The 26,445-nt window shown below is 48.4% G+C and overlaps 3 protein-coding genes across 4 annotated transcripts in view; 2 read left to right on the top strand and 1 right to left on the bottom strand.

Annotated features, from left to right (window-relative positions):
- Positions 1–26,445, top strand: part of STRIP2 (striatin interacting protein 2) — a 159,177-nt gene that overhangs the window by 98,806 nt on the left and 33,926 nt on the right. The gene's annotated exons all lie outside the window — the stretch shown is intronic.
- On the bottom strand, positions 18,159–24,123 carry LOC115645332 (shematrin-like protein 2). The gene is made up of 2 exons (XM_030549826.1): positions 22,373–24,123; positions 18,159–18,183 (listed from the first exon to the last, which is right to left on the bottom strand). Exons 1-2 carry the CDS (start codon positions 24,121–24,123, stop codon positions 18,159–18,161), a joined length of 1,776 nt encoding a protein of 591 aa, XP_030405686.1.
- The window catches only part of NRF1 (nuclear respiratory factor 1), a 131,491-nt gene continuing 129,486 nt past the window's right edge, over positions 24,441–26,445 (top strand). For both annotated transcript variants that reach the window (XM_030581161.1, XM_030581115.1), the window contains exon 1: positions 24,441–24,521. The gene's annotated coding sequence lies outside the window, so the exon portion shown is untranslated. The remainder of the gene's footprint in view (positions 24,522–26,445) is intronic.

Genomic DNA, 26,445 nt, shown 5'->3' with positions numbered 1-26,445 from the left:
CATGTGGCCTATGTTGCTAACACATTCACCTGTATCTCAAGTGAAAGGGGTCTATATATCTCTTGAAACAGAATGAACCAAGCTCTATTTCTGCTGTCACTAAATTAGAAGTAGCCAGGGCCTCTCCTTCCTTTTATGCCATTTGTTCTTGCTGACAGTCACGGCAGGTGGGGCTGGAGGAGAAAATTTCCTTTTAAAAAATGGAGGAAAGAGAAAATTACCAAAAAGCAAATCAACTATTGTGCTGGCTGCTATGCAGCTTCTGAGGAGGCATTGCCTAAGCCTGAGAGGTAGCAAGCAAGTCTGTCAGGCAAATTGAAAAGGTCCTCACCCGGTTTCAGGCCTGAAGGGGAAGGCTTTGTAAACCAGCAGAGCAACACACCTAGCAGACAACTCCTAAAGCTTCCTCACTCACTGTTGGGCCCAAAAGCTCATCACTAGCAATTCATTTAGGTCTGTTGGTAAATCTAAAGCTTCTCCAATTACTCTCAGCTAGGGAGATTTGACTTTAAAAACTGGAGACCCAAGTAGCTTCTGCCAGTCCACTGAGACTCAGATTTGTCTCCTTGTGTGGTGAGCCTTCCCATCTCAGGGTCTGCTCAGTCTCCTATTCTGCCTGATCTCCTGAGTGCTCCATAGAACGTGCAGCATAGCCAGCACATACTGCTCCTTCATTGATCCAGTATCCTCACAGAAGTGTATCAGTTTGGTAGATTCTCCAGGGGAGAGAATTACCATCTTTTAGTTACTGGGGCAAGGGAAAAGTGTGGTGTGACTTCTGTGCACTTTCAAATTACTTAACAAAACATTTGGATATTTTACATGGATTAAAAAAAAATCCCTGTGTTGCATTAGCAAGGACTTTAAAAAACACCAAGAGCTTGGAAGAGAGAGAAACCCTCCTACTTTGTTGTACAAGTCATTCTCTTACCAATGAATTTAGGAAAATAACTTCCCTAACGGCAGGTTATTCTATAACTGCCTAATGCAGGATTTCTTGCAACTTCCTCTGAAGCAGTTAGTACTGGTTACTGTCAGAGACAGGATACTGGACTAGATAGCCATACCAGACTGGACTGGTGGTCTATGTTCCTATGTAAATCCAGGCTTAATATATCTGTAACAGACTGAATATTGGCTCTACAAGACACATTTCAGCTCTAGGCTTAAATATGAAAAAAAAGTCCTTTTAATTTCTGCATGATGAGGCCTAGGACTCCACATGGGGGCTGGTGAAGTGCAGTCGTTAAAGCTTTGGCCCTCAAATATATCTGAAAAGTTGCTATTAATTTCTTATGTTTGGAAAGCCTTACATAAAGCCTTACAATATATGGTAGAAGATAAGGGGTCCTTACCTGTCACATTTCCTTGTTTTTCCTCTTGCAGTAATTTTGACTTCTTTTCCAAACTGTGTCATTGTGCATTCTGCTAAAAGCTAGTGGAGATTATTCTTTAGCTCAAATGATCGGTGACATTAGTGCAATCTCAAGCCTGTTCTACACCTAAAATATAGGTCAATTTAGCTGTACCACTGCAGCGCTTGTAGTATAGATACACCCTCAGTCACTACCAGATGACTCTACAGCAGATGGTTTTACACATTCAGTTATCACAATAGGTAGCAGTCGGAGCTTGGGAGAAACGTGATTCCCCTCAGGCTCCGCTTCTAAAAAATAAAAAGCATCAATAAAGTCTGTCGCGCCTCAATCTAAGAAAAACTTTCTTAGGTGTAGCTGCTGCTTACATGTTATACTCGTGCAAGTGAACAAATTGTTACAATGGAAGCGGGTGGTTCAGGAGCTGAGAAGTTCTGAAGGGTTGGTGTGTAGCACAGTTAAAAATGTTATGTCCTGGGTGGCCACGCATTTGTTACAGCGTTAACAATATTTCCTCCCTTCTGCTATCTGTTGCTTAGCAGTTGTCATGCACCGTGTGCTGTTCTCAGAATGAGTAAGATCAGCATTTCCTGTAGGAAGTTCAATATCAAAACCATGCTGTTAAAAATACATTGGCCTCTCACCTGCATGTCCTTGGGTGGTTTGCGTCAGGGAGCACATGAATGTGGTTATCCAGTGCATGTGTGAGTGGAGACTACATATCGGCAAAAATGTGTTTAAGCAGAAGGCACAGTCCACCACACTTGGCAGCAGAAAGTTTCATGCTCCAAGCATTCCCTCTTCTGTACTCTTACTTCTATTCAAGTTTTCTATCACACATTTTTCATATAAAAAACTAAGTCTCTGTGGTAATGTCTTTAAAGGTAACCTGGAAAGGATTTTTGGGCTTGTAACCCTTATTGCTTCTTGATAATGGATGAAGAAGGCCTTCAAAGTTGTATGTGTTTAAATATTTTTTTTGCTTATTTTCTACATTAGAAATGTCAAGTTTGTTGTTCTTTGGGGTATGTCTACACTACGGGATTATTCTGATTTTACATAAACCGGTTTTATAAAACAGACTGTATAAAGTCGAGTGCACGTGGCCACACTAAACACATTAATTCGGCGGTGTGCGTCCATGTACCGAGGCTAGCGTCGATTTCCGGAGCGTTGCACTGTGGGTAGCTATCCCATAGCTATCCCATAGTTCCCACAGTCTCTGGAATTCTGGGTTGAGATCCCAGTGCCTGATGGAGCAAAAAACATTGTCCTGGGTGGTTCTGGGTACAGCCTCCCCTCTCCCCCCGTGAAAGCAGCAGACAACCATTTTGTGCCTTTTTTCCTGCGTGAACTGTGCAAACGCCATAGCACAGCAAGCATGGACTCTGCTCAGATCAAGACCGCAATCGTGGACGTTGTAAACACCTCGCGCATTCTCGTGCAGTCTGTGCTGAACCAGGATCTGCAAAGCCAGGCGAGGAGGCAGCGGCTACGGCAGAGCAGTGACGAGAGTGATGAGAACATGGACACAGAATTCTCTCAAACCGTGGGCCCCTGCACTTTGGAGATCCTGCTGGTAATGGGGCAGGTTCTAGCCATTGAACGCTAATTTTGGGCCCGGGAAACAAGCACAGACTGGTGGGACAGCATAGTTTTGCAGGTTTGGGATGATTCGCAGTGGCTGCGAAACTTTCGCATGCGTAAGGGCACTTTCATGGAACTTTGTAACTTGCTTTCCCCTGCCCTGAAACGCCATAATACCAAGATGAGAGCAGCCCTCACAGTTGAGAAGCGAGTGGCAATAGCCCTCTGGAAGCTTGCAAAGCCAGACAGTTACCGGTCAGTCGGGAATCAATTTGGAGTGGGAAAATGTACTGTGGGGGCTGCTGTGATGCAAGTAGCCAAAGCAATCATTAAGCTGCTGCTACGAAAGGTGGTGACTCTGGGAAATGTGCAGGTCATAGTGGATGGCTTTGCTGCAATGGGATTCCCTAACTGTGGTGGGGCGATAGATGGAACCCATATCGCTATCTTGGCACTGGAGCACCAGGGCACCCAGTACATAAATCGCAAGGGGTACTTTTCAATGGTGCTGCAAGCACTGGTGGATCACAAGGGACGTTTCACCAACATCCACGTGGGATGACCAGGAAGGGTTCATGATGCTCGCCTCTTCAGGAACACTACTCTGTTTAAACGGCTGCAGCAAGGGAATTAATGCCCAGACCAGAAAATAACAGTTGGGGATGTTGAAATGCCTGTAGTTATTCTGGGGGACCCAGCCTACACCTTGATGCCATGGCTCATGAAGCCATACACAGGCAGCCTGGACAGTAGTCAGGAGCTGTTCAACTACAGGCTGAGCAAGTGCAGGATGGTGGTAGAATGTGCATTTGGCCGTTTAAAGGTGCGCTGGTGCACATTACTGACTCGATCAGACCTCAGCCAAACCAATGTCCCCATTGTTATTGCTGCTTGCTGTGTGCTCCACAATCTCTGTGAGAGTAAGGGGGAGACCTTTATGGCGGGATGGGAGGCTGAGGCAAATCAGCTGGCCGCTGATTACGTGCAGCCAGACACCAGGGCGATTAGAAGAGCACACCACGAAGCGGTGCACATCAGCGAAGCTTTGAAAACTAGTTTCATCACGGGCCAGGATACGGTGTGACTGTTGTGTTTGTTTCCCCTTGATGAACCCCCCCTCCCTTGATTGACTCATTCCCTGTAAGCAACCCACCTTCCTGCTTCGATTACAGCTTGCTTAAGGAAATAAAGTCACTATCATTTAAAAATCATGTATTCTTTATTAAAAAGTCATTATAAAAAGAGGGAGAAAACTGACAAGGTAGCCTGGGTTTGGTTTGGGAGGAGGATAGGAAGGAAGGAAAAGGGCACTAAAAAAATTTCAAAGTAATGACAGCCTTTTGGTTGGGCTGTCCAGGGGGGTGGAGTGGGTGGGTGCATGAAGCCTTCCCCCACGCGTTCTTACACATCTGGATGAGGAAGATATGGAACATGGCGAGGGGTGAAGGTGATTACACAGGGCTGCAGCGGCACTCTGTGACCCTGCTGCTGTTCCTGAAGCTCCATCAGATGTCGGAGGATGTCAGTTTGATCACGCAGCAGCCCCAGCGTTGCATCCCGCCACCGCTGATCTTCCTGCTGCCATCTCTCATCTCGAGTGTCCCTCCTCTCCTCAAGTTCGTCCCTCCTATCCTCACGCTGGTCCCTCCCGTCCTCACGTTCACTGGCATCTTTCCTGTAATTTGCTACCATGTCCTTCCATTCATTCAGATGAGCTCTTTCATTGAGGGTTACTTCCATGATTTCAGAGAACATTTCATCTTGTGTCTTTTTTTTCTGCCGCCTTATCTGAGATAGCCTTCGGGATGGAGTAGGGAGGCTTGAAAAATTTGCAGCTGCATGAGGGAGGGAAAAAACGGGAGAGAAGTATTTAAAAAGATATATTTTACAGGACAATGCTTATACTCTTTCACGGTGAACAACACTATTCACCTTACATAGCACATGTGATTTCACTACAAGGTCACATTTTGCATCTTAATATTGAGTGCCTGCGGTTCTGGTGTTAGAGATCTCACAGACGCAGGTCTGGGCAGCAGAATTCAGCTTGCATGCGGCCATGGTAAACCATTGTCTTTTGGCTTCTGCAGCCTTCATATACACAGTGCCCTCCTTTCCCAAATACCAAGCAAATCCCGTTCAGTGATGCTTCTTTCCTGTTAACATGCAGCAGCAGAAACCACCCCCCCATCCAATTCTGTGGGATGATCGCTTTATCCCTCTCCCCACCGCGTGGCTGGTATCATGGAAGATCACTGCTAATCACTCCCCACCCCCTCCCCGACCGCGTGGCTGGTAGCACGGAAGATCCCTGCTAGCCAAACGCGAAAAAGCTCAGCGCCATTCTTCCCCTCCCCTCCCCCCGCTTGGCTACCTGCAAGGAAGGATTTCTTTTAAGCAACAGGCAAACAGCCCAGTAGGAATGACCATCTCTGTCCCCTTAATTAAATTCCTGAATTTCAACCAGGTTACCATGAACGGTATCACTCTCCTGAGGATAATACAGCGAGATAAAGAACAGATGTTGCTTGAATGCCAGCAATCACTGGGACCATACGCAGCTAGACTTTGTCATGCAATGATACCAGACTACTTGCTACATGCATGGTGTGGTCAAGTGTCCTACCATGGTGGACGGAATAAGGCTGCCTTGCCCAGAAACCTTCTGCAAAGGCTTTTGGAGTACCTCCAGGAGAGCTTCATGGAGATGCCCCTGGAGGATTTCCGCTCCATCCCCAGACATGTTAACAAACTTTTCCAATAACTGTATTGGCCGTGAATGCATCCCAAGTCCTCAGGGCAAATCAATCATTAAAAAACGCTTGCTTTTAAACCATGTTTTATATTTACAAAGGTACACTCACCAGAGGTCGCTTCCATGGCTTCTTTGTCTGGGCTAGTGGCTTGGGAGGGCTGGGAGGGTAATTCCGTCTGGGTGAGAAGAAGCTCCTGGTTGTTGGGGAGAATGGAGTGCTGTGTGCTCTCTGCAAGCTCGTCCTCCTCTTCCTCCTCCTCATCTTCCCTGTCCGCAGAATCCTCAGCCATGGCTGAGATTACAACCCCCACCTCGGAATCCACGGACAGGGGTGGGGTAGTGGTGGCGGATCCCCCTAGAATTACATGCAGCTCAGCGTAGAAGTGGCATGTTTTCGGCCCTACCCCAGACCTTCCGTTTGCTTCTTTGGTTTTCTGGTAGGCTTGTCTGAGCTCCTTAACTTTCACACGGCACTGCACTGAGTCCCTGGTGTGGCCTTTCTCCATCATGGCCTTGGAAATTTTTTCAGATGTTTTTTCATTTCGTCTTTTGGAACGGAGTTCTGTTAGCACAGAATCCTCTCCCCATATAGCGATCAGATCCAGTACCTCCCGTGCGGTCCATGCTGGAGCTCTTTTTCAATTCTCTGGAGACTGCATTGTTACCTGTGCTGATGCGCTCTGTGTGGTCACCTGTGCTGGTGAGCTCTCCATGCTGGCCAAACAGGAAATGAAATTCAAAAGTTTGCGGGGCTTTTCCTGTCTACCTAGCCAGTGCCTTCGAGTTCAGATTGCTGTCCAGAGCGGTCACAGTGGTGCACTGTGGGATACCGCCCGGAGGCCAATACCGTTGATTTGCAGCCACACTAACCCTAATCCGATATGGTAATACCGATTTCAGCGCTACTCCTCTCGTCGAGGAGGAGAACAGAAACCGGTTTAAAGAGTCCTTTATATCGATATAAAGGGCCTCGTTGTGTGGATGGGTGCAGCGTTAAATTGTTTTAACGCTGCTAAAATCAGTATAAACGCATAGTGTAGACCAGGCCTTCGTTTTGTTGGAGGACCTCTTGGATGTTTGTGAGCACTAATTCCATAAGAAAAAAGCTTTTAACAAAAGATTCAATATATTTGCCCCTTTTTGTCAAAAAGGCTAATTAGACATTGAAGTTCAATAGGTGTCAACAAAAATAAATGAACCAAAGAAAAGTTTTCAGCAGTTTGACTAAAGATACCTTCCCTTCTCAATTTTGTTGGTTTTTGTATTGTTAACATTTCACTTGTTCTTCAGTCATAATAGAGTCATCCAACCTAATTTCTTGTAAGAGGCCCATCTCTTGCAGGTTTTCCTTTTTAAATTAAATAAAATATAAAATTTTCTCCCTTTTGTAGGTCATCTACATTCCAAAAGCCAGAGAGGAAAGAAACTATATCTTTTTGAGCTTATCATTCCACTACAGTGGTAAACTCAACCATTCTGATTGTTAAGAACATGAGAATAGCCATACTGGGTCAGACCAATGGTCCATCTAGCTGACTGTTCTGTCTTCTGAAAGTGACCGTAACAGATGCTTCAGAAGGAATGAACAGAACAGGACAATATATCAAATGATCCCTTCCCTGTTATCTACTCCCAGCTTCTGGAAGTCAAGGATTAGGGACAGCTAGAGCATAGGCTTGTGTCTCTATCCATCTTTGTTAATAGCTATTTATGGAACTATCTTCCATCAACTGATCTAATTCTTTTTTTAACCCAGTTATACTTTCAGCCTCCAGAACATCCCCTGGCAATGAGTTCTTCGCACAACACACATTCAACTTGTGGAAATATGTAATATTTCCTTATTCTCTTTCCCCACACCATTCATGATTTTGTAGACCTCTATCACTATCATATCCTCCCCTATCCTTGCTAATGAGAGATAAGTATAATGTACCATACTGTAGCACATTCAGGTGTCTATACCAGATGGGAAAAAATTGCTTTCCCCTATACGCAATTTAGGCTGAAATTGCGCAGAATAAAAATGAAGGAAAGCAAAGCATAAGTGTCACACTGTGAAGCTAGTCTTCAGTGACCACTTAAGGAAGCATGGTTGCATAATAAAGATGGATCAAAACTGAAGTTTTGAATGAAGGCAGAGCAGAACTTCCCTCAGTGCGCCTGTGGAAACTTTGGAGTGGTCTTTTAAGAAAGAAGGATAGAAGAGTTACAGAAACACACGTCTTCCATAAAGTCCATAAATCAGTTCACCCCACAAGGGAGTGTTAACAGTGCTGGTATTTTTAAAAAAATCGATACAACTTTTTAATAATGAATAATTAAAATCGCAGACCTACCATGAACTGTAGCAAACTGCATTGCTCATCTCCTTTTCATTGCAACCTATTTTTCATCTGCTCATGACCTATTTTTGTTGTAAGCTCTTTCTAACTTGGCCCTCGCTTTTATACTGTAAGAAGTTTGGCGCACTGTTGGCACTATATAAATAATGAGTGGGCTCTTCTAGAGATGTCACTGTATAAATGTTGCTGAAACTACCATCTTGCCAGAGGAGATAGTACAGAGGAGATTGATTATATCCATCCAGCATTATCACTTTCTGTTTCTATATACTGTGTCGGCAGAAAAAAGTAATTAGTTATTAACAGATTCTGTTTTGACAAGTAACTGTCATGCAGGAGGGGCAGGCTTCTAAGCGGCCGAACTGAAGCCTTGACTGTTTTTGGTGATTAGATCCCATGTCACTGCAATATAACAGGTGAAACCACTGCCACCATGACATTGTTTATTATTTGTATTACTGTCGTGCTTAAGAGTCCCAGTTATGGACCAGAACCCCATTATGTTAAGTGCTGTACGAACACAGAACAAAAAGGTGGGTCCTGCCAAACTAGGTGTTTTGTTCCAGGTTTTCACCTCCTACAAAGTCTTTTCCTGCCTGATCTTCTGCTGACCAGGGATCCAGGACTCTAAGCCCTCACAACTGTGATTCCCCACCTCAGGCCTTTATACCACCAAACAAAGCAGTATGTTTCAACTCTCTTGGCCATTTTGAAGGGATGCAGCTGATGACACAGACAGGCACCCAAATAAGACCCTCCAGGTCTGGCAACAGAGGCCATCATCCCTGAATCCCAAATCCAGTTCTAAACAAATAACCCCAGAAGGAACTCCCCTCCACTCACATCCTTCCTAGCCCTATGGGCCTTGCTCACCCTGGGGTTCACAAACCATCTCTATTCCATGCTCAGGGTGCACTATCTCCATATGGCACACTCACCCACCAAGGAGAGAGTGACTATAAAAAAAAAGATAATTCTGGGCAGCATGCCCAGAGATATCATATCACAAAACACAGAGGTAGTGCTGTAAAACCCTCTTGACATGGCTCTGGTACAACTACACCTGAAATAGTGCAATCAGTTGGACATGTCTCCACCAGAAAGATATTGACAAGTTGGAGAGAAATCAGAGAAATTAAAAATAATTAGCAGTCTGGAGGAATTGAATTATGAGGAAAAGTTAAGGGCTAAAAGGTAGAGCTTGGCAAAGCAACACATAAACTAAGCAAATACTTATCTAGGGCAGTTCAAGGAGGAAGAACTAGGACTAAAGAATTAAATTTGAGAGAGGAAATCTTGGGACTAAGATCAGGAAAAACTTCCTGACAGTGAGCTGTGTCTAGGTGTGGTTAATGCAGAGCCTTAAATGAATTCAGCTTCTTACAGATCCCCAAGCAAAGGAATAGTTTCTGTCTAATCCATCTATCTAAGCCAGGGATGGCTAAGCCAGGGATGGCCAACCTGGGGCTCCGGAGCCACGTGCGGCTCTTCAGAAATTAATATACGACTCCTTGTATAGACACTGACTCCGGGGCTGGAGCTACAGGTGCCAACTTTCCAATGTGCCAGGCGATGCTCACTGCTCAACCCCTGGTTCTGCCCCCTGCCCCCACTCCACCCCTTCCTGTCCCCTCCCCTGAGCCAGCTGGGCCCTCACTCCTCCCCCCTCCCCCCAGCCTCCTACACGCCACAAAACAGCTGATTGGGAGGAAGGGGGAGGCACTGATTGGTGGGGCTGCCGGTGCATGGGCAGCTCTGGGAGCGGAGGGGGGGTGTGCTGCTGGGGAGGCTGCTGACGTATTACTGTGGCTCTTTGGCAATGTACATTGGTAAATTCTGCCTCCATCTCAGGCTCAGGCTGGCCACCCCGATCTAGGCACTGTGGCATCAGGAACCGAGTCAAAGATAATTCCTAGAATCATGCTACTTACAATCCGATTGCACTATCAACATTCTCCCTGGAGTAATGAAAAGCAGCCCAGCACTTTATGAGTCATGCAAATCTACTTTATAGTCCATTACAGAATTATCACTGTTGCAAAGACCTAAACAAAGAAATAGATGCAAGAATATTTTTCCTCTCTTAAAGAGAGAGAAGGAAAAAGTCAGGCAACAGTTTAAGACTTTCCTTCTGTAACATACATGTCCAAAATTGCTTGTTTACTTCTTTATGTGATCATTCTTGTTCACTTGCTTGTGGCATACTGGCTATAATATCTTATGTGCTTTTCCCATCTATATCTCTAAGACAGGTGGGTTTTTTAAAACGTTTTATCAATTTGCTTTCCATAATGCACAAGATTCTGAGCGTCTGGGATTCCACCTCAAAGTGGTTAAAAATGTAGCCAGCTAAGTAATGCCATCAGGGAGCAGTTATCTTACATTTGAGGAGACAGATGGGACATTTTGTAGGAAATGGACTTCTAGCATAATCGCAGCCATGAATGTTCCTTCCACTGCACTGCTCTATACGGCCCACTTGTTTCCAATACATCAAAGATCAACCCCCATATAAGTACAGCACTGTAATAGACACTTTGTTGTCATCCCATCTGTTCTCCTAAGATAAGCAACGTCATGCTTGTTCAGTGTGTGCACGGGAGATGACTAAGGAATACTTTTGGTTATGGCTACAGTGGACTTGTTTTGTTTTGTTTAGATACCTCCCCCCATTGCCGTTTCACTGGCGGGAGCACCGGTATAGAGCTGGTCTTGACAACACAGTGCTGAGCCTGAAAATGTCAGTAAATGCTGGTACACTGTCTATAGTAGTCTGCCTGCCACTAGAGGAATTGCAATGGTAATAGTGCGATGATGGGAAATGTCTTGTGCGATGGTAATAGTGCGATGATGGGAAATTGTATGCGGACAAGGCCTTAGTGTATGTGGTACTGGTGGTTCAGCAGGGTGACAGTGATACCCCTTCCTTGACTCATCATCACTGACCCAGTGACCCAGTGCAGTGTTAAGAGGTGCTCTTCTGTTATTATTTGTTTGTATTATTGTAGCACCCAGGAGCCCCAGTCGTGGACCAGACCTCCATTGTGTTAGATGCAGTATAAACGCAGACCCAAAAGACAGATCCTGCCCCAACGAGCTTACAATCTAAGTAGAAGACAAGAGACAACAGATGGATGCAAGTAAATTGATGGGGGGAGTCCAAGGAAACAATGAGTACAGGACAGCATGATCAGGAGTGGTTTTAGCACGACAGCAGCACAACCGTTGTCAAGTTTTTGTGGGCCTCCAGGCAAAGGAGAGTTGTAAGGAGGGTTTTGAAGGAGGATAATGATTTACTTCTGTAGATGTTCATGGGGAGCTTTTCCCAAGTATGGGGGGCAGTATGGGAGAAAGCACGAAGGTGCTTCTTTGAAACAAGTGGGTGATGGAAGTTGACATCCTGGACTGATTGAAGGTGGGAGTCAACCTTCTGATGTTGTTTTCTGTTGGATGAGATTTACCCCAAATCCCTGCCCATTTGTAATCATTAAAATTCCATGGCAGATGCTAACCTCTTAACAGTGACCTAATCAGATTCAAATTTTGGGCATGGTTATGTCTTCACTGCAGAGCTGACCTGGGCTCTTATTCAGGTGTTGTCCCAATTTAGCTCTCATCCACACATAAAAAACTTCTCACCCAATTTTGGTGTATTGTCAGTCCAGGCTAGCTGGTCTGTCTAGGTCTCCAGACTAAATCCGAAGTGCTGCTTACACTCATGCTGGTAACCCATTCATTTTGCACTGTGGCTTTAGAATAATTAACTTTGTGCTGGTAGTTCTCCAATTCCCCCCGAGCAATATTTTCTTGCCATCTACCCTCCTCCCTTTTTCTGCATTGGAAGTCATTGGTTCAACTTTTAAACCCCACCTTGTGCACAGCCTGCACAACAGGCAACATTTCTACACTTTTCCTGTGCTTCCACACCACTGGAACAGAGGAGATAGCATAAATTATCCTGCCAGCAGGCCAGAGGCTGACACCATGGTGTGGATAGACGTTACAACAATAAAGAGAGCCAGGAACGTCAGTGCAAAGCTTGCAATACAATCTCTGATTAATACATAGAATTGGTAAACTGATACCCCACCCTAACGTTGTGCTCACATTATCCCTTCCCCCATTTTCCCCTCCAAACCAAGGATGTGGAAATACAAAGCATCAATTTCTACCCTCACTCACCGGGATCCAACCCAGTTATCAGAGGGGCATTTTCTGACTGCTTATACCAGGCCTGTAAGCCAGCCCAGGCATGAACCCATTCTTGGCCAACATGCGCCCTCTTCTCTTCACATGTATTGTATACTGCACAGCATCTCCCAGTGACCTGAAGGGCATTACATGTACTAGCAGCCAACCAGTTTTGTAGGCAATGCCACCTTGCCTTCTGTTGGACAAATGCACGTTCCACCACCATCTTACAACTTTGAAACCTTCTTTTTCCAGATGTTCTCATATCAGGGCAGGGCTTCATAAGCCAAGGCAGCAGAGGATTGGCTGGATCTCCCAAAACAATAGTGGACACAAACATCCTCTTGATAGCCATATTGTAGGGTGTGAATTAAGTCCCACTGGTCCAAATCTGAAAACACCAGCTCTCTGGAATACCCTGGCATCACTCTCCCTATCCCTGCACCCCATATTGGTGTCCAGGATTCTCCTTCCATGATTAACTCACGTAAGTAGTGAGTAGTATCCTTTTTGATTTACAAACTCGTGAGCATCTTGGCTGGGGGAGGGAGCAGACAATGGGCATATGTGTCCCATCAGTGGCCCCAAGTTCGGGAAGCTCATTTGCTCAAATTTATATCAGGGCCATTAGCAATCTCCACCACGCTTGGGTGAGCCACAGCAATAATTGTCTTGCAAACATCCATCCCCACAGCACTGACTGTTGACTTGCCAATGGCAAATTGACCAGCAACAGACCTGCAGCTGTCTGGGGTAGCCAACTTCCAGATAGCAATAGTAAAATCTGCTTCTGGACTAGTATGGCCTGATTCATTTGCATATCCTGGCACTGAAAGGTGGGGAGCAAGTTCCTCACACAGCTCTAAGAAATGTGGTCTTCTCCACGCAGAAGTTCTGGGTCCGCTGCTGGTCATCTCAGGTCTGAATGATGATATAGTACCACCACTCTGAGCTTGTAGCCCTGCTCCAGAACCACTGGTCAGCAAACGGGGACTTCACAACTATTAAAACTTGCATCCATGGTTTCCACTGCTCCCTGTCCGCATGCGACCTGTGTGATCTCCTTAGCAAGCCACTCTGCCATCTTCTCAGGGTGACAAGCAGCTGTCAAAATACCCTCCACCATTTCTCATGCCTTGTTTCTACCTCCTGGTTCTGAAACAAGAGTTGCAATAATGCCAACTTTTGGAACAGCTCATTGTCCTAAGCTGGATCCATGCCCTGCGACTGGCTGGAATGGAAGCCACAGAGAAACATCTAAAGCAGGCCAAGCCAGAAGTGATTTACTTTACTGAGCTGGTAGGCTAAGTCCACTTCCGCACAGGAGCCTTGGAAGACAGACAAATTCTCTCACCATACACTGCAAGCCATACAGAGTTAAGAACTATGGGATATGACCCCAGAAATCTTAGTACCTCACACAAGTGACTGCTGCACCAGTGTGGATGCAGCAACTCAAGTAGGACTGTGCAAAATACTCAAATTTGAGCTAGGCTAACTGGGTGCTAAGACTCAAGTGCCCAGCACTCAGATTAACTCTGCAATGAAGACATATTTTCAGTTAAATTCATTTTGCATAGTTAAAATCCACCTGTGGTTTCACTTGGCTCTCTGAGCTAAGAGGTGAAAACATTATCTAATAGTCTTCATTTTCTGGCCTAACTGGTTATTTAGTATTGCTATGTGCTGTTGAAAAGTTGCTGTGTTTCATTCCAGATGTAGCAGCATTTCAGTTAGTGGCTGACATGATCCTAGTGTATAGTCTGTATACTGGGTTATAAAGTGCTCTGAGATCACAGGAACATAGAAATTACCATACTGGATGGGTCTAGTGGTCAGTACCAGATGCTTCAGAGAAAGTTGTAAAAGCTCTCACAATGGACATTTATGCACCGACATGCCTATGGAGAAAGTTTCTTTCTGACTCCAAAGCAGTTATTGGAAGACGTGTTCTGAAGCAAAAGGGTTTATAGCCTTTATAGATTTACTCTGTCCAGTCCAACTGCACCTAATTGTTTTTTTAATCCAACTAAGTTCCAAGGACCATTAGAGACAAAATGTGTTATATAAATTTAAGATCATTACCATAGATATTTGCCTCTGCAGATTGCAAATTTGGAATTTCCTTATGCTGTCACATCCATGCTCACTTCATGTCCAGATTCCATCTACAAGTGTTTATAGGACCAGTGACAGCTAAGAACTTGTCTCAGCACATCGTGACCCATGATCTTTGCTTCATCGGTGATGGCAGCCTTTTCTGTTCACTTATCCATTTCCCCACAAACACTTTTATGCTGTCCCTTATGTATGGAACAAACTTCCCAAACAAATTTGCGCAATCACTATCTTGTCCTCCTTCAAGTTCATTCTTAAGCCCCAGTTCTACTGCAGAGCTGATAGTGTACCCATGTTTATTACTTTTGACTCCTTCCTCTCATTTATGCTGTATATGCCCCTCTCATGTCTTTATCCCTATTTAGATTACAAGCTGTTTGAGGCAGGGATTCTCTTTTATTTTATGACTATGACTTGGAAGTGGATTCTTATGTCTCACAAGCTGGAAACAGGACCCGCTGGTCTCCTCTTAAATCTTCTCTGCCAGCCTACCACCATGATACTTCAGTGGGAACCGCCATGGGAACGTGGCCAGGCCATTGGTGTTCAGCCCCATTATCAGTGGCCATTTTGGAACCCTTTGGGGTTCCTCCAGCTTCCAATCTTCCCCTCACTGTGCCTACTCGGTGCCCTTGTCTAGAAGGGCAGAGTCGGTGCAGTGGGCAGCTCTGTCTCCAGAGTCCAGTACCGAGCATCAAGAAATGGTCTTAGAACCAGGGGCAACCCCGTAGAAGAAATTCTGCCCTTTCCAGTCCTGGCTTCCTTTGTCCCCTCCAGACGAAGTTGTTTTGTCCAGAGAAACTTCACCCTCTCCTGATGATTTAAGTTTATCAGGAATTGCTAAAGAGACTGGCCACAGACTTGGGTACACAGGTCAAGGAGGTCAGGGAGTCCTCACAACACCTGGCTGATACCTTGCCATCTGTGTGCCTCCAGCATAGCTCTGCCAATTAATGAGGTAATACTAGGGCCTATAAGGGCTTTATAGCAGACTCCACCTTCACTGCCTCTCACCTCAAAAAGGGCAGAAAGAAAATACTATGTACCCTCCCAAGGTTTTGAGTACCTTTATACTCATACACCACCAGGCTCGTTAGTCATGACAGCGCTAATGAGAGAGAGCAAGAGCACCAGGCTGCCACCCCCAAATATAAAGTCACTAAGAGGCTAAATTTATTTGGCAGGAAGATTTATTCAACAGGGCATTGACATCTGCGTATTGATAACCAACAGGCTCTGCAGGGGCTGTACAATTTTAATTTATGGGGCTCCACAGAGAAATTCAGAGACCTGCTTCCCCACAGAACATAAGAACAGCCATACTGGGTCAGGCCAAAGGGCCATCTAGCCCAGTATCCTGTCTTCTGACAGTGGCCAATGCCAGGTGCCCCAGAGGGAATGGACAGAACAGGTCATCATTAAGTGATCCCTTCCCTGTCACCCATTCCCAGCTTCTGGCAAACAGAAGCTAGAGACACCATCCCTGCCCATCCTGGCTAAAAGCCATTGATGGACCTATCCTCCATGAATTTATCTAGTTCTTTTTTGAACCCTGTTATAGTCTTGGCTTTCACAACATCCTCTGGCAAGGAGTTCCACAGGCTGACTGTGCATTGTGTGAAGAAATATACAGAACATTAGGCAGGAGCTCTCTTCCCTGGTCAATGAGAGCAGCCTGGTTGCAAGAACTTCACTGCAGAGGGGGCAGGATGCAGCAGACTTGGCAGCTAGAATCACGGCTTCCATGGTTCCCATGCCCAGATCATCCTGATTACAGTCTTCTGGTCTCCCCTATGAAGTCCAGAATACTATGCAGGACTTGCTGTTTGAGGGTCCTTCTAGCATTCTACATGGACACAGCCACGCACTTCCGTAAATCATCCCAGTTATTCATAGCAGTGGTGGACAGAATAAGAGGACAGTCAGTCTCCACTTGCAGAATTTCTTACTGGATCACCTCCTGTATATGCATATTCTATGACTTGACCAACGTCACTCCGTCTAGCAGAGTCACTGCTTATTTGACAAGGTCATAGTTGGTCTCAGCAGCCTTTCTGGCACCTTTCCATTTGGGCATATTTGTAGAGTGGTAACCTGGTCCTTGGTCCACACATTTGCTGCTCACTATGCTGTGGCTCAAGACTCCAGAGATGATGCTAGAGTTGGATGGGTTGTTCTCCAATCTTTACTGAAACAGACTCTAATCCCATCTCCTGTTTTCATGGCTTGTGAGTCACCAAGAGTGCAATGCACATGTGCAATCACTCAAAGAAGAAAAAACGGTTACTAACCTGTTCAATAACTGTTGTTCTTTGAGATATGTTGCACATGTCTAGGTCATGACGCACTCTCTTGCCCCTCTACATTGGAGTTCCAGCAAGAAGGAACTGAGCATAACTAAGGACAGCCCTGCCTTTTATATCTGCACACAGTGGCATGTGGAAGCAGGGGGAGCTCACCAACCCAGCAAAAAGTGTGAATTCCTAAAACACTTTAACAGTCTTACCATGGAGTCAGAGACAGTCCTTTGCGCATTTTAGTCTATCTTGCCACGCAGGCAAGTGGGACTATATGATAGATGGTCACTTTACACCAAAGATCATAGCAATATTCAGTTTACTCCCAGTCCTAAAGGATCAGTCACTTACCCAGGTCAATTTTACTCAGATCTCAAACAAAAGATAACACTTGTTGTTTCTAACCATTAGAGGAGTGAAGTTCTGGAACAGCCTTCCAAGGGAGTAGTGGGGGCAAAAGACATATCTGGCTTTAAGACTAAGCTCGATAAGTTTATGGAAGGGATGGTATGATGCGATAGCTTAATTTTGGCAATTGATCTTTGATTATCAGCAGGTAAGTATGCCCAGTACTCTGTGATGGGATGTTAGATGGGATGGGATCTGAGTTACTGCAGAGAATTCTTTCCTGAGTGCTGGCTGGTGTGTCTTGCCCACATACTCAGGGTTTAGCTGATCGCCATATTTGGGGTCGGGAAGGAATTTTCCTCCGGGGCAGACTGGCAGAGGCCCTGGAGGTTTTTCGCCTTCCTCTGCAGCGTGGGGCATGGGTCACTTGCTGGTGGATCCTCTGCAGCTTGAGGTCTTCCAACCACAATTTGAAGACTTCAGTAACTCACACATAGCTTAGGGGTTTGTTATGGAAGTGGATGGGTAGGGTTCTGTGGCCTGCTTTGTGCAGGAGGTCAGACTAGATGATCATATTGGTCCCTTCTGACCCTAAAGTCTATGAGTGGTCAATCCTGTAATAACTAAAGATTTATTAACTAAGAGAAGAAATAAAAGAGATATTTAAAAGATTAAAGCCAGAAACATACATACAGAAATGAGGTGCAATTTTAAGTTCAAAAGAAATAGAAGCTTCTATAATAAGCAAGCTTTTATGTCCTTCGGAGCTAACCCAAGCCAAACAAGTTGGGGATTCGTTGCATTGGTCTTCACTGCAGAGAATGTGAGGGAGATTCCCACATCTGAGCCATTCTTTTTAGGTGACAAATCTGAGGAACTGTCTCAGATTGAAGTGTCATTAGAGGAGGTTTTGGACCAAATTGATAAATTAAACAGTAATAAGCCACCAGGACCAGATGGTATTCACCCAAGAGGTCTGAAGGAACTCAAATGTGAAATTGCAGAACTACTAACTGTGATATATAACCTATCACTTAAATCAGCTTCTGTACCAGATGACTGGAGGATAGCTAATGTGACACAATTTTTAAAAAAAGGCTCCAGAGGTGATCTCTGCAATTATAGGCCAGTAAGGCTAATTTCAGTACTGGACAAACTGGTTGAAACTACAGTAAAGAGCAGAATTATCAGACACATAGAGGAACACAATATGGCTGGGGAAGTGTCAACACAGCTTTTGTAAAGGGAAATCATGCCTCATCAATCTATTAGAATTCATTGAGGGGGCCTACAAGCATGAGGACAAGGGTGATCCTGTTGATATACTGTACTTTTAGACTTTCAGAAAGCCTTTGACAAGATCCCTCACCAAAGCTCTTAAGCAAAGTAAGCAGTCATGGGAGAAGAAGGAAGGTCCTCTTACTGATCAGTAACTGGTTAAAATACAGGAAACAAAAGATAGGAATAAATGGTCAGTTTTCAGAATGGAGAGAGGTAAATAGTGGTGTCCCCCAGGGCTCTGTACTCGGACCAGTGCTGTTCAACATATTCATAAATTATCTAGAAAAAGGGGTAAACAGTGAGGTGGCAAAATTTTCAGATGATACAAAATTACTCAAGATGGTTAAGTCCAAAGCAGACTGTGAAGAGTTACAGAGGGATCTCGCAAAACTAGGTGACTGGGCAACAAAATGGGAGCTGAAATTCAGTATTGATAAACGCAAAGTAATACATATTGGAAAACATAATCCCAACTTTACATACAAAATTAGGGGGTCTAAATTAGCTGTTACCACTCAAGAAAGAGATCTTGGAGTCATCATGGATAGTTCTCTGAAAACATCTCAATATGCAGAGGTGGTCAAAAAAGCTAACAATGTTAGGAACCGTTAGGAAAGGGTTAGATAAAATGGAAAATATCATAATGCCATTATATAAATCCATGGTATATTTCCACCTTGAATAGTGCATGCAGTTCTGGTCACCCCATTTCAAAAAAGCTACATTAGAAATGGAAAAGGCACAGAGAAAGTCAACCAAAATGATTAAGGGTCTTGTTGCCGGCAGATAACTGCCTGAGGCCAAGCAACAGCGGGGTGGGGGTGGGGGTCCGTCGCCTGGTGTGCCGCACCAATAAACACACCAGGGTGGAGAAGCAAACCAAGTTTATTTGAGATCTCAAAGCGGTGCAGGGAGATTGACTCAGATCAAGCACACCTAAAACAAGCAGTCTGTTCCTTTATATCCATAAGAACTTTTCTCACTGACTAGCAATCCCCCGTTTCCCCTCCCTCCTCCTCCTTCCTCCCCCTGTAGCAATTACGTAAGTGCAGGTGCATTAAGTAATCTTGGCTGCGGCAGCTCGTTAGTAAGTTTTCCTCTGTAAGTTATCTTGTCCTTCTGCTAAAGGTGCACAGGCCTCATTATTTCTGCTTTAGACCAGTTAGAACTGTTGCAACTGATAACGGCTGTTACACCTGGCCTTTTAGGTCGATTAAAGTTCAAACATGGAGGGACTCTTGTCTGCTGAGGCCTAAAACCAGGAAGGCTCCATACTCTTGTGGCCTTCCACCCTCCCGAGTTACGTATGGTTATGCTTAGTGACACCAACAGTCTGGAACAGCTTCTATATGAGGCGAGATTAAAAAGACTGGGACTGTTGAGCTTAGAAAAGAGGTAACTAAGGGGGAATACGTTAGAGGTATATAAAATCATGAATGGTGTGGAGAAAGTGAATAAGGAAGTGTTATTTACCCCTTCACATAAGCCGGGGTCAAATGATGAAATTAATAGGCAGCAGGTTTAAAATAAACAAAAAGAAGTACTTCTTCACACAGTGCACAGTCAATCTGTGGAACTCATTGCCAGGGAATGTTGTGAAGGCCAGAACCATAAATGGATTAAAAATAGAATTAGATAAATTAATGGAAGATAGGTCCATCAGTGGCTATTAGCCAAAATGATCAGGGATGCAAACCCATGCTCTGGGCGTCCCTGAGCCTCTGACTTCCAGATGCTGGGACTGGACAATAGGGGATGGATCATCTGATGCTTGTACTGTTCTGTTCATTCTCTTTGAAGCATCCAGCACTGGCCACTGTTCGAAGATATGATACTGGGTTAGATGGACCATTGGTCTGACCCAGTATGGCAATTCTTAAGTTCATAGGAACTTAAATTCTTAAGTTCCTATGCTACAATATAGGTAAGTAACCATTTTTTTCCTTTAGGGGAAGAAGCACGTACACTGGAGTGAATTATTTTAGTAAGGTTCTAGATTTTTTTTTTAATTAAATATACACATTGCTGTGTATTTATGTTAGAGAAAGCAAGGTCAAAGAAATGCCCCTTGGACGTGGAGAGGAAGGTGGTGAGGTTTGTGATGTTCCTTAGTTATTTGAGTTTATTCCACAGCCTTAGACTGGCCCCTCAGAAAGTTCCGTTTCCTGCACAGTGTGCCCAAGGAGTGCAAATGTCTATCACAGCCTTCCCCAGAGCTTTAGGCAGTATTTTTGATATCCTGGACACAAGGCATGGAGTGCCTTGGAGATAAGGACTGAGAACTTGAGTCAGCCCTTGCTAACATAGCAATCATCGTTTTTTGTTCCTTGCTAGCATGGCACAGCCCTTCCCAGCATGGCATCCAGTGGCCCCATCCTCCCTTTCGGGCTTCGCCTTTGCTAATATGCTTCCATCTGCCTGATGGTAGTTTTCTCATTTCAAAATTCTGTGACCCTGTCCTTCCCACCACAGCACCCAATGGCCCATACTCTTCACTGCTGGGCCCTGTCTGTCCTGCTACAACACCCACTGGCCTGTTCCCTTCCTCCACCCCAGCATCCAATGGTTCATACCCGTCTATCACAGCACCCAATGGCCCATACTTCTCTATCACAGCACCCAATGGCCTATATCCGTCTATCACAGCACCCAATGGCCCGTACCCGTCTATCATGGCACCCAATGGCCTCTGCCCATCTATCACAGCACCCAATAGCCCATACCTGTCTATCACAGAACCCAATGGCCTGTGCCCGTCTATCACAGAACCCAATGGCCCGTGCCCCTCTATCACAGCACCCAATGGCCCATACTTCTCTATCACAGCCCCCAATGGCCCGTACCTATCTATCACAGCACCCAATGGCCCGTGCCCGTCTATCACAGCACCCAATGGCCCATACTTCTCTATCACAGCCACCAATGTCCCGTACCCGTCTATCACAGCACCCAATGGCCCGTACCTGTCTTTCACAGCACCCAATGGCCCGTACTTCTGTATCACAGCACCCAATGGCCCGTACCCATCTATTACAGCACCCAATGGTCCATACTTCTCTATCAGAGCCCCCAATGGCCCGTGCCTGTCTATCACAGCACCCAATGGCCCGTGCCCGTCTATCACAGCACCCAATGGCCCATACTTCTCTATCACAGCCCCCAATGGCCCATACCCGTCTATCACAGCTCCCAATGGCCCGTACCCATCTATTACAGCACCCAATGGTCCATACTTCTCTATCAGAGCCCCCAATGGCCCGTGCCCGTCTATCACAGCACCCAATGTCCTGTACCCGTCTATCACAGCACCCAATGGCCTGTGCCCGTCTATCACAGCACCCAATGGCCTGTGCCCGTCTATCACAGCACCCAATGGCCTGTGCCCGTCTATCACAGCACCCAATGGCCCGTGCCCGTCTATCACAGCCCCCAATGGCCCGTACCCATCTATCACAGCCCCCAAGGGTCCATACTTCTCCATCACAGCCCTCAATGTCCCGTGCCTGTCTATCACAGTACCCAATGGCCCGTGCCCGTTTATCACAGCACCCAATGGCCCATACTTCTCTATCACAGCCCCCAATGGCCTGTGCCCGTCTATCACAGCATCCAAGGGTCCATACTTCTCTATCACAGCACCCAATGTCCCGTGCCCGTCTATCACAGCACCCAATGGCCCGTACCCATCTATCACAGCACCCAATGGCCCATACTTCTCTATCACAGCCCCCAATGACCCGTACCCATCTATCACAGGCACCCAAGGGTCCATACTTCTCTATAACAGCCCCCAATGGCCCATGCCCGTCTATCACAGCACCCAATGGCCTGTGCCCGTCTATCACAGCCCCCAAGGGTCCATACTTCTCTATCACAGCCCCCAATGGCCCGTACCCATCTATCACAGCACCCAAGGGTCCATACTTCTCTATCACAGCACCCAATGGCCCATACCTGTCTATCACAGCACCCAATGGTCCGTACCCATCTATCACAGCACCCAAGGGTCCATACTTCTCTATCACAGCCCCCAATGGCCCATACCCATCTATCACAGCACCCAATGGTCCGTACCCGTCTATCACAGCACCCAAGGGTCCATACTTCTCTATCACAGCACCCAATGGCCCATACTTCTCTATCACAGCACCCAATGGTCCATAGCTGTCTATCACAGCACCCAATGGTCTGTACCCATCTATCACAGCACCCAATGGCCCGTGCCCGTCTATTACAGCACCCAATGGCCCGTGCCCGTCTATCACAGCACCCAATGGCCTGTGCCCGTCTATCACAGCACCCAATGGCCCGTACCCATCTATCACAGCCCCCAAGGGTCCATACTTCTCTATCACAGCCCTCAATGTCCCGTGCCCGTCTATCACAGCACCCAATGGCCCGTGCCCGTTTATCACAGCACCCAATGGCCCATACTTCTCTATCACAGCCCCCAATGGCCCGTACCCATCTATCACAGCACCCAAGGGTCCATACTTCTCTATCACAGCACCCAATGGCCCATACCTGTCTATCACAGCACCCAATGGTCCGTACCCATCTATCACAGCACCCAAGGGTCCATACTTCTCTATCACAGCCCCCAATGGCCCATACCCGTCTATCACAGCACCCAATGGTCCGTACCCATCTATCACAGCACCCAAGGGTCCATACTTCTCTATCACAGCACCCAATGGCACATACTTCTCTATCACAGCACCCAATGGTCCATAGCTGTCTATCACAGCACCCAATGGTCTGTACCCATCTATCACAGCACCCAATGGCCCGTGCCCGTCTATCACAGCACCCAATGGCCCGTGCCCGTCTATCACAGCACCCGATGGCCCGTGCCCGTCTATCACAGCACCCGATGGCCCGTAACCATCTATCACAGCCCCCAATGGCCCGTACCCATCTATCACAGCCCCCAAGGGTCCATACTTCTCTATCACAGCACCCAATGTCCCGTGCCTGTCTATCACAGCACCCAATGGTCTCTGCCCGTCTATCACAGCACCCAATGGCCCGTACCCATCTATCACAGCACCCAATGGTCCGTACCCATCTATCACAGCCCCCAATGGCCCGTACCCATCTATCACAGCCCCCAAGGGTCCATACTTCTCTATCACAGCACCCAATGTCCCGTGCCTGTCTATCACAGCACCCAATGGTCTCTGCCCGTCTATCACAGCACCCAATGGCCCGTACCCGTCTATCACAGCACCCAATGGTCCGTACCCATCTATCACAGCACCCAAGGGTCCATACTTCTCTATCACAGCGCCCAATGGCACATACTTCTCTATCACAGCACCCAATGGTCCATAGCTGTCTATCACAGCACCCAATGGTCTGTACCCATCTATCACAGCACCCAATGGCCCGTGCCCGTCTATCACAGCACCCAATGGCCCGTGCCCGTCTATCACAGCACCCGATGGCCCGTGCCCGTCTATCACAGCACCCGATGGCCCGTAACCATCTATCACAGCCCCCGATGGCCCGTACCCATCTATCACAGCCCCCAAGGGTCCATACTTCTCTATCACAGCACCCAATGTCCCGTGCCCGTCTATCACAGCACCCAATGGCCTCTGCCCGTCTATCACAGCACCCAATGGCCCGTACCCATCTATCACAGCACCCAATGGTCCGTACCCGTCTATCACAGCACCCAATGGCCCATGCTCCTCACAGCAGGGCTCTGCTCTGCCCTTCCCGCTATGAAACCTGAGTCCAAGCCCTTTGAAATCCACGGGTCTCTTTCTGTTGACGTCCGTGGGCTTTGGATGAAGCCCATGGGCCGCAGCTTCCCGCATCAACGTGGGGGTTTGACCTGCCTAAGATGGCGCCCATCCCCCCCTTTACTGACCGCGACAGGCCCCGACCTCCCAAACATGGCGCCCGGCGCCCCCTTAATTCTCCCCGTTCACTGTAGGTCCCCGACCTGCCAAACATGGCGCTGGGCGGCGCCCCCCACATCCCTCCCAGTGCAGCGCTGGGCCGTGCCCTCCTCATCATGGCGGCGGCGCCGGCCCGTGACGTCACGCGTCCTCCTCGGCCTCCTGCTGCTGCTGCTGCTGGTGCCCGCCTCTCGCTCGCTCGCCATTGCGGCGGCTCAGGGCGAGCCGCGCCGTGTCCCCGCTCGGCTCCCTCCCCGGCCGCCGCCTGGCAGCGGCTCCACGGCGCAGGCCCGCTGCAGCGCAGCCGCTCTGAGGTGAGTGTCCTACCGCGCAATCTCCCAGCTCCTCCAGCCCCGGCGCAGCCGCAGCAACGCGGGGCCCCCGCCGGCTGCCCAGGCACCCCGCTCCGGAGCCCGCGCTGCCGCCTCGGCCTCCCGCGGCCCGGCCCAACTCCCGCCTCGGGGATGCGCAGGCCGCGCTAGGCCCGGGCTGGGGAGGCGGCGGGGGGGTTGGACCCCCCTGTCCCTGGGGTGGTCTCCCCGCGCTCGGCTGGGGGGGGGCTGCGGGAAAGGCACAGGCGGGATCTCCCCCCCCACCCCCCGGGATGACCTGGGCGCTGCGGCCGGGAGGCGAGGGAACGGGGGGTCTGCCCGATCTCCGGTGCAGAGGGCTGCTCGCCCACACCGCGGGGAGCGGGTTCCCTGCCTGTGACCCCTTCTATCCGGGCTGGGGAGAGCGCCTGATATACCGCTCCTCTGGGGGGCAGGGTCCCTGTCTGTGACCCCTTCTATCCGGGCTGGGGAGAGCGCCCGAGATGCCTCCCCTCTGGGGGGCAGGGTCCCTGCCTGTGACCCCTTCTATCCGGGCTGGGGAGAGCGCCCGAGATGCCTCCCCTCTGGGGGCAGGGTCCCTGTCTGTGACCCCCTTCTATGCAGCGGTAGGGAGAGCGCCCGATCTGCCTTCCCTCTGGGGGGCAGGGTCCCTGTCTGTGACCCCTTCTATCCGGGCTGGGGAGAGCGCCTGATATACCGCTCCTCTGGGGGGCAGGTCCCTGCCTGTGACCCCTTCTATCCGGGCTGGGGAGAGCACCCGAGATGCCTCCCCTCTGGGGGGCAGGTCCCTGCCTGTGACCCCTTCTATCCGGGCTGGGGAGAGCACCCGAGATGCCTCCCCTCTGGGGGGCAGGGTCCCTGTCTGTGATCCCCTTCTATCCGGGCTGGGGAGAGCGCCCGAGATGCCGCCCCTCTGGGGGGCAGGGTCCCTGCCTGTGACCCCCTTCTATGCAGGGGTGGGAGGAGGGCCCGATCTGCCATCTCTCTGGGGGGCAGGATCCCTGTCTGTGACCCCCTCTATCCAATGGTATGGAGAGGGCCCGATCTGCCTCCCCTCTAGGGGGCAGGATCCCTGCCTGTGACCCCCTTCTATCCAGCGGTAGGGAGAGGGCCCGATCTGCCTTCCCTCTGGGGGGCAGGGTCCCTGCCTGTGACCCCCTTCTATGCAGGGGTGGGGAGAGCGCCTGAGATGCCGCCCCTCTGGGGGGCAGGTCTCTGCCTGTGACCCCTTCTATGCAGGGGTGGGGAGAGCGCCCGAGATGCCGCCCCTCTGGGGGGAAGGATCCTGCCTGTGACCCCCTTCTATGCAGGGGTGGGAGGAGGGCCTGATCTGCCATCTCTTTGGGGGGCAGGATCCCTGTCTGTGACCCCCTCTATCCAATGGTATGGAGAGGACCCGATCTGCCTCCCCTCTAGGGGGCAGGATCCCTGCCTGTGACCCCCTTCTATCCAGCGGTAGGGAGAGGGCCCGATCTGCCTTCCCTCTGGGGAGCAGGATCCTTGTCTGATCCCCTCCATCTCATCCAGGGATGGGGAAAGAGGTTAATCTGCCACCCCTTTGGGGAGCAGTATCCCTGCCTGTGACCCCTTCTATCCAGGGGTGGGGAGCGGGCCCAGTCGGCTGCCCCTCTGGGGAGCAGGATCCCTGCCTGTGACCCCCATCTAACCAGTGGTGGAGAAAGGGGCCTCTTGCCAACCCCTCTGGGGAGTAGGTTCCTTGTCTGACCCACTTGCCTATCCAGGGATGGGTAAAGAGGCTGATCTGCCACCCCTTTGAGGAGCAGGATCCCTGCCTGTGACCCCCCCCTCTTGTATCCAGGGATGGGGAAGGGGGCCGATCTGCCCCCCTTCTGGGAAGCAGGATCCTTGCCTGACTTCCCCCCCCCCCCCACTCACCTATCCAGGG

This window comes from Gopherus evgoodei, chromosome 1 (assembly GCF_007399415.2).
Source record: "Gopherus evgoodei ecotype Sinaloan lineage chromosome 1, rGopEvg1_v1.p, whole genome shotgun sequence".
NCBI lineage: Eukaryota > Metazoa > Chordata > Testudines > Testudinidae > Gopherus > Gopherus evgoodei.
Note: the sequence above shows the minus strand (reverse complement) of the source record. Positions and strands in the feature narration are given on the sequence as shown.

What these genes read in the sequence shown, in the direction of transcription:
- LOC115645332 (XM_030549826.1), bottom strand. Translation starts at nt 24,123, where the DNA reads ATGCGGGAAGCTGCGGCCCATGGGCTTCATCCAAAGCCCACGGACGTC. An exon ending in TTGGGTGCTGTGATAGACGG is followed by an intron (nt 18,184 to 22,372) that starts GTACGGACCATT and finishes TCTTTACTGTAG; the next exon opens with TTTCAACCAGTTTGTCCAGT.